Here is an 8,727-nt window from a genome sequence, read left to right on the forward strand (position 1 = left end):
AACCTTCCTCTTGAATCACTAGAAATTCAAATCAAAATCAGAAATAAATGTAAGAGCGAGTCAGAAATAGAGCACTTTGCTCTTTCACGCAAAAACTACTGAACCGGTTGCAATGAAATTTGGTACGTAGACAACTGGACAACTGGAATAACATAAATGAAAATTTTTTATTCCGGTATTCCTTATATCCTTCCTAGTTCATATGTAATAATTATAAATAATGAAAATTTTATATTAATATTTCGCTTATTTTACCTTTCTCCCCCGGTTGCCTGGTAGGGATCACTGCACAGTTATAAGGCCGCCGATTGTACTATATTGTTATATTAATTGTTTCCATTTGTGTTTTCGTTTGTCACGTACAATATAGAGTTAAAAAAAATAATTGTTCGAAAAAAATCTATTGATAGATTTATTTTTTCCTCAGGAATACGAGAAGAAGATCGTGCCGTGGCTGTACACGTTCGGCGTGTTCATCTTGTTCCGGTTCGTCGCATTCCTGTTCGCGGCCATCGTCAACGACATGATATTCGCGTACAACGTGCTGATGTGCCTGTGCTGGATCGTGCTCTGCGCGTGCGGCGTGTACGGCTGGCTGCTGGTGTACAGCCTGTACCTGGAGCTGAGCGATCTGACGAAGCTGGAGGATTTGGCGCATTTGCGGGTGGGCGGGCGTTTTATTTCATATTTGTTTTGTTGGTATAGCTTTCATATGTTAACAATCCCTACTAATATTATGTATGCGAAAGTAACTCTGTCTGTCTGTCTATTACGCTTTCACGCCTAAACCACTGAACCGATTTTGATAAAGTTTGCTATGAAGATAGAACTGAACTTGAGAAAGGACATAGGATACTTTTTATCGCGAGAAAAGTGTAGAAAGGGTTGAAAGAGGGGTTGAAAGTTTGTATGAAAGTTCGTTATTGTCAAACAGATTTTGACGAAACTTGATATAGCTAAAAGTAGGAAAGAACAAACTATACTTTTTAATGCGAAGAAAATTACCCCTTTCCATGTTGCGCGATATAAGCGAATTCTACGCGGGCGAAGCCGCGAACGAAAAGCTAGTGTTACAATAATATCTTTTATTTAACAATTAGCCAATAAAACATTACAACTAAACGCACTAAACTCAGGAACCAGTAGTTCCTGAGTTTAGTGCGTTCAAACAAACGAACTCTTCAGCTTTATAATATTACTATAATTATATACTAGCTGTGACCCGCGGTTGAAACCGCATAAGTCCGTATCCCGTAGGAATATCGGTATAAAAAGTGCCTATGTGCTATTCCAGTTGTCCAGCTGTCTACGAAGCAAAATAGTATTATTATTCACCAATAGATGTCAGGAAAAAAAAACACGAATAAAACACGAATATGACATTTTCTAAAAAAAATTCCTAGCTAGATCGATTTATCGCTCCCGAAACCCCCTATATACTAAATTTCATGAGAATCGTTGGAGCCGATTCCGAGATTCCAATTATATATATATATATATATACAAGAATTGCTCGTTTAAAGATATAAGATATACTCATCACCAACAATTCTATCCCCAGATGGGTACGATGGCGTCGCTGAACGCGTCGCTAGCGGGGTCCCGCCCCACCACGCCGCACTCCACCGTGTCCACGATGCCCGCCTCGCAGATGTGAGACCCGGAGCCCGGGCCCCGGCCCCGGCCCAGCCCGGACGAGGCGCAGCCCCTGCTGCACGACACCGCCGACACCGCCGGGGGGGGCCGCGAGACTGCCGTGTGATGCTGGACACCTTGCAGTCGGACATTTTGCGATTGATTAATTTGTTCCCGGCTGCGCCCGGATAGCAAGGTATCTGTTTCATCCCAAGGGGGCATTTAATCGGGATGAAAAGTATCCCAACACCCAAGTAAGCTCATACCCTGTCTGTATATTAAATTTCATCAAGATCCGTTCAGTAGTTTCAGCGTGATTGACAGAGAAACATATAAATAAAGAAACTTTCACATTTATAATATTAGTGTGATTATAACTTTTTCATTGATATGCCGTTTTCGCGTTATACTAGCTAGATGCGTGGACGAAACCGCGGGCAATAGGATGTATATATAAGCTATATTATTGTAGTTTCATTGAAATCCATTCAGTAGTTACAACAAATTTTGCGTTTAATATATAAGTAGGTAAATATTTAATACTAACTGTCACCCGCGGCGTCATACGCGTGGTACCTGAGTGTAAAATGGCCTATGTACTAATCTAGACTATAATGTATCACTCTACCAAGTTTCATACAGATACGATAAGCTTTTTTACACGCTTTTTATTAGCTTCACCTGTATGTTTGTATGTTTGTTTGTAACCGACTTCTTTGGGCGCGATTTTGACCCACTTTAAACGGCCAGATTTCGTTCAAACTTTGTAGATTTATTGAGGACCGATGACAATACACTAATTTGATAAAATTATTCCATTTTTCAATTTGCAAAATATGATAAAAGCGTGTTTTTTAGTTTTTTTTAAACTATGTATTATAATATTTATTTGTGTGAAGGAGTAACAAACATCCATACTATCATACACCCATACTTGGCAACTTTTGCGTTTTTAATATGATATATAATATACAATGTTATCAGCTATTTTAATTATAAGGATATGAATTCTTCTTACCTGAAGTAAATAAAATATATGATATGGAGACCTGTTTATACGTTAATGAACAATATATTTACATATATTTACAACTAGCTGCGCCCCGCGGTTTCACCCGCGTAAGTCCGTATCCCGTAGGAATGTCGGGATAACAAGTTGCCTATAAGTTATTAAGTATCATTGCAATCGTTCGTTCTGTAGTTTTTTCGTAAAAGAGTAACAAACATCCATACAGACATACATACATCTTTAGCGTTTATAATATTAGTAAGATTAATGCATTTATTGTCATGTTATATGTCCGTTAGTACTTACTATTGTATGTTCTAATATTGAAGTCTAGATTTAACTATAAGCACTAGAATCTAGATGATTTGATGACTTTGTAACTATATTATGCTTAATCTATGTCTTACGTGTTGTTTTTAACATGTCTTATTTTTTTAATAATATAAATATACAAATATTTATATTGAGTGAAGAAAATTAAAAATAACATTCATATCAGTTGCGCAGTTCTCGAGCTTTAGCAATACGCACGCACAGAAATCGTTTTTATATGTAAGATTTACCAATTGCATTTATATAATTTTTCGTATGATCTTGAGTATCCGTCCCTATGAATCTTTTATATATAAAGATTTTTTTTTATCTCAATTATACAATTGTTTAGAGTATATATAAAATAAATATAATATTATATATAAAATAAATTTAATATTACACTTATCATTTATATTCTAAACAGGTGTGTAATACATCTGTCCCATACCCCACTTATTATTATGGGACCAGGGGGTTTTAGAGACGTTTTAAAGGAGTAATGATTCCAGTGTGGGATGGCGCTATTCGACCTATATAGTTTTTTTCCCCCCACACTGGATTTAGTACTGTTTTAAGATGGCGTGGTAGGCCACCTGTAGATTGTAATGATTTTTTTTTACCATATATAATGTATAAGTCTTAAAAATGTAAGTTTTTATCGATGTTTTATTTTTAACTATAAGCACTAATTTATCGAACATTTTACCTGACATATCGATACCCTTTTAAAAAAATATTCAAAGATAGACATATAATTTGCACTAGCGACCCGCCCCGACTTCGCACGGGTAAAATTATAATACATATATGGCCGTAGATATAAACTTTCCTCTTGCACCTATTGAAAATCTCATCAAAATCCGTAGCGTTGTTCTAGAGATATAAGGTAACATAGGGACAGACAGCGGGAAGCGACTTTGTAGTGTATTAGAAAGAAAGAAGAAATTATATAATTTTAGAAGTGTCAGTGTAGTGTTATACTATTTAGTAATATAACTACCTTTGAATATAATTATTATTAAAAATATCTGTTTCCGTGCCTTTATCGTTATAAATCGAGTTTTAAACCTGATTTTTTTCAATGTAATTAGTTAGTTGTATTTTATTACTAGCTGCACCCGACAAACGCTGTTCTGCCTTACTCTTATCATTTAGGGGTATGAAAAATAGATGTTGGCCGATTCTTAGACCTATCACATATGCACACAAAATTTCATGTGAATCGGTATAGCCGTTTCGAAGGTGTATTGGTTACTAATATTATGACACGGGAATTCTATGTATATAGAGGTATATATATCTTTATTATATAGTCATAAAATTGCTTCAAATTTTACACGTTTGTGTGTGTGACAAATTGCTTTGTCTATTTTCGATTAAACTTTCCATAAAATCAATATGATAGTCTTTTAAGGGGGTTGCAGGATTCTCATGGTGAAAGAATGTTTAAAATCGGTCCAGCAGTTTCTGTGCGAAAATATGGCAAACATACATTCAGAAACCATAAATGTTTCCTCTTTATAATATTAGTTTAGATTAGTATTTAGTGCGTATAAAGATTTTTATAGTACTGTATTAGTGTAACACACTTAATTCTTGTTATACTTATTTTAATGTTATCTGCATGTTATGTATATGAAAAAACTAAATACCGTCCATTATTATTATAATAAAGTATTCTGTACATTGTCACTTGTTTTTATTTACCTTTCCCTGGTTATTGTTTAATAAGTTTTGTCTTTACGGAGTAGCTTTTTTAGCTACATTCTTAGTATCATGTGCTATGGAATTTACTATGGGACAGGGTAGTAGAAATTTAAACTATATATTTTTTTTTTTTTTTTAATGTCATAGTCGACAATGGAGCTGGTGGGACGCCTGATGGTAAGCGCTACCACCGCCCATGGACATTTGGAGAGGTGTAAGGTCGAAGACAGACCTTACGCCTCTTCAAATGGATTGCCGACTGCAAAATGGAAAGGGATTAGGAAAGGATTGAAGAGAGGAGTAAAGGTAAGGACTGAGAAAGGTAAGGAAGAGGATATGGGCCTCCGGCCCCCCCACTCACCGAACGAAACACAGCAGTATGCTATTTCACGCCGGTCTTCTGTGGGGGTGTGGTACTTCCCCGGTGCGAGCTGGCCCAATTCGTGCCGAAGCATGCTCGACTACCACATAGAAAATATACCATATTTACATTACTCGAGTATCTCTCAGAGATCTCGTTAGAGTACTGGTATCCTTACTGTACCGTCACAGTATATATTTAATAACGTTTTACACGTACACAATAACAACCACTTATGCTGGAATAGGTGGTGGATAGGCATTGTTAGGACACGAGGAACAGAAATAAATTGATTGCATCCTATTAATTTATAAACTGTTGTGTTAAACATTATTTTAATTGCTAAAGATACATGTGCCTATGAATTACCTAGTTTTAATATTGCGATCTTGCGCAGTTAACCACTAGATGGCGTCGAGTATAATTCAGATTAATTCTTCCGATGTTCATGTATTCATTTAGTAGGAAACCTTATAAAATGTGATTTATCGATAAAATTCATCTCATTTAGCAGTAGTGGTGGCTGGAACTCGGACTTCAAAATTGATAAGTCGAAATTCGAGCCCAGGTGAGTGTGCAGGAAATAAATTGATTTTTAAATTTATCTGCACATGTGGATAACATCACCACTGTTCGAAACGGTAAAGGAAAACATCGTTAGGAAATCGGCATGTCTGAGAATCAAAAATTCGATGACATGTGACATCTGCCAACCTGCACTTGCCCAGCGTGGTGGATTATGGCCTAAACCCTCATAGAAGGCCTGTGTCCCAGCAGTGGTAACATATATGGGCTGATGATGATGATGCTGATGAGCTACAAAAGACACAAACGGATATTTATTTCTAGAAAAAATTTTAGTGTAATAGCAAATGAAGTACTCTTGGACTATCTTGGACATCACGGTGCGGTTCTTGCGCTATATTATTTTTTTTTTTATGTCATAGCGGGCAGCTGAGCTGGTGGTTCGCCTGATGGTAAGCGATCACCACCGCCCATAAACATTCGCAAAGGTACCTCTGTGAATGCGCTGCCCACTTTTATGGGGTAAGGGAAAAGGGAAGGATTAACGACTGGAAAGAAGGAATGGACTAGGACAGGTGAGGAAAAGGAAACGGGCCTCCGGCTCCCCCACTCACCGTACGAAACACAGTGGCATGCCACTATTTCACGCCGGTTTTCTGTGGGGGTGTGGTACTTCCCCGGTGCGAGCTGGCCCAATTCGTGCCGAAGCGTGCTCGACTCCCACAATAAAACCATTTCCATTCAAAACAAGAGCAAAAAGTAACCAATATTATATTTTATTCATTTTATTAAAACAACTTACAGAAATATACATTTACATGATAGAAACATAGATCTTTGTACATTATTCTAAACCTGTAACGTGTACCTTCTGGACAACGTCATAAAGACCAGAATCGAAAATCTATTCTATCGGAAAAATATTTCAGAACCGCTACATTCATAGAAAAAAATTGGCAGAAACGAATTCTGTTCCAATATAAAACGTATTATGTAAAACATATATTTATCTAAAAAACTGCATTAAGCATAGGTATATTAAAGCATATATATAGTACATACATGATGTAATATTTTCTCGTGTAACGATTATCTTATTAAAGGAATACAAAAACCTAGTGATCCCGATTCCCGATTCTGGTCTAGATATAATACTTTCTATAATATAGTTATACAATTATATATTTTAGAAACTCGCTATTACATTGTTTTTTCTTTAAATGAAATTCATAGTTGTAAATATGTTAAATTAAAATAAATAAAAAAATCAATGCTACAAAAACTAAATTTAGAGCGAAATTCCAGCAACATATAGATAGATATATAAACACAATTTTATACACAATGACGAATTAAAACAAACAATCCTTTTACAGTGTTTCTCAATTTTATAGCTACTAACAAAAGATTTGAAGTAAGTCTTCTTTAAGAAACGGTTTTTTTATTAAAGCAATCCTGAAAAATATATGAAAATCATCCAAATCGCTTCTAAAAACAACCATTAAACTATACATATATATGGCAAAAAATAAATTAAATAATAAACCTTTACATGTATTAAATTATAATCGATTATATACTACACGTACTAATTTGTAACATTTATAAGCTCATTTTATTATAAAATGCGATAAGCGAGCAAATAAGTAAAAAAATAATTTTATGTACAAAATTTTTCATATCAACTTACGAAAGAAAAAAATCAAATTATATCGTAATTTGCGAAGCATTTCCAAAAAAATTTATGACAATTCGACATATCGGTAAATTTTTTAGGAAAATAAAAATAAAAAACATCCTAGTTAAATAATATCTTGATATAATATCACTGACGCATCATATGCATTCAAAACATTTTATATGCATGAAAACCCTTCTACCAAATAAAAAAGCAATATTGTTGTAGTTATAAATACTTTATTTATCGCTTATTCAAAAAAAACAAAAAAATTATAAAACGTGTTTGGTCAGCCTTTTGACTCTATTTTATCAAGGCAACGTCTGATGTTACTTGCTTATTTCACAGTTAAGCAATGAAACCTAAGCATTTTTTGTATAAACATAGAAAACAACCGATTTTAAAAGGTTCGCGAAACAAAATCTAAACTTCAAGAAGCAGTATAATCGTGAGCAAGTTGGAGTGCCCCAAGGATCGACATCGGGACCCCATCGTTTCCTAAGTTCCATCAACTAAAACTCGTAGTAATACCCGTATATTATATAAAATACAATTCATACACACAATGCTAAATAAATTGCATACAATATCATTGCAGTTTGTTTTATAACTTAAAAAAATTATGTGATAGACACAAGAATCTTAACACATTTACTTTGACAATAACAATAATTCTGAACATATTCGTTCATTAATAACATAAGAAAGCATTATTCATAAAATCAATTAAATATATAATACATTTAATATGAGAGATTCTATGTATTAAACACATTGAATATATAAATAGGCCACAGGCTCGATAGTCCTAAAATTAGGTCTTGTACCATTTTTCGACAAATAAATACATACTACATATAGTTATATAGTTTATATTTCTCAAAAATTGTCAAACAATACAATATTAAGGGTTATTTTCACCTTATTTATCACTTTTTGACTTGTATTTTTATACAATATTCATCAATTAACTGACAGATAAGGTAATGAAAACTTTTCCCGAGGTTGTGAAACCGGCAATAGATATATAAAATATAGTGACACGACAAATGATTAAAATGACTGTTCAGAAAGACTTTACGTCATAAAAACACGCGACACGCATGTGGCAACTTTTCTAACATCAGTGAGAAAATCTAAATTTTGTCAGGATTTCCGAAGAAATCAAAATCCACAAAGAATTTCAGAAAATACAATACTATTGATTAAAAAACTAGTTTTTTTTTAGGTTCATTAAAATGTTGTACTGTCAAAATAACACCCCATATCGCAACATATATTTATGCCTACATAAAAAGTAAATAAATGCGTTATAATGAAAGCATTTACTATTACTATGAGTGTATCGTGTATACAAAACCAGGACTTACATATTGAATTATGCTTTGTTATGCTCCAACAATATAATGCTTGTAACCAAAATTAATCGTATATTAAATTATCATAAAATATTATAATTTAACATTTAACCACTTAAAAACGCGATATTTTCATAAA

General features: G+C 34.0%; 1 protein-coding gene across 1 annotated transcript in view; it reads left to right on the top strand.

Moving 5' to 3' along the window:
* Positions 1-1,868, top strand: part of LOC119838235 — a 4,895-nt gene extending 3,027 nt beyond the window's left edge. The window contains exons 5-6 of the mRNA XM_038364089.1: positions 428-664; positions 1,562-1,868. Of these exons, the coding sequence (XP_038220017.1) occupies positions 428-664; positions 1,562-1,657 (333 nt within the window). The 3' untranslated portion in view covers positions 1,658-1,868. The remainder of the gene's footprint in view (positions 1-427; positions 665-1,561) is intronic.
* The last annotated feature ends 6,859 nt before the right edge of the window (positions 1,869-8,727 follow it).

The sequence above is a fragment of the Zerene cesonia genome, unplaced genomic scaffold (assembly GCF_012273895.1).
Source record: "Zerene cesonia ecotype Mississippi unplaced genomic scaffold, Zerene_cesonia_1.1 Zces_u001, whole genome shotgun sequence".
Classification (NCBI taxonomy): domain Eukaryota; kingdom Metazoa; phylum Arthropoda; class Insecta; order Lepidoptera; family Pieridae; genus Zerene; species Zerene cesonia.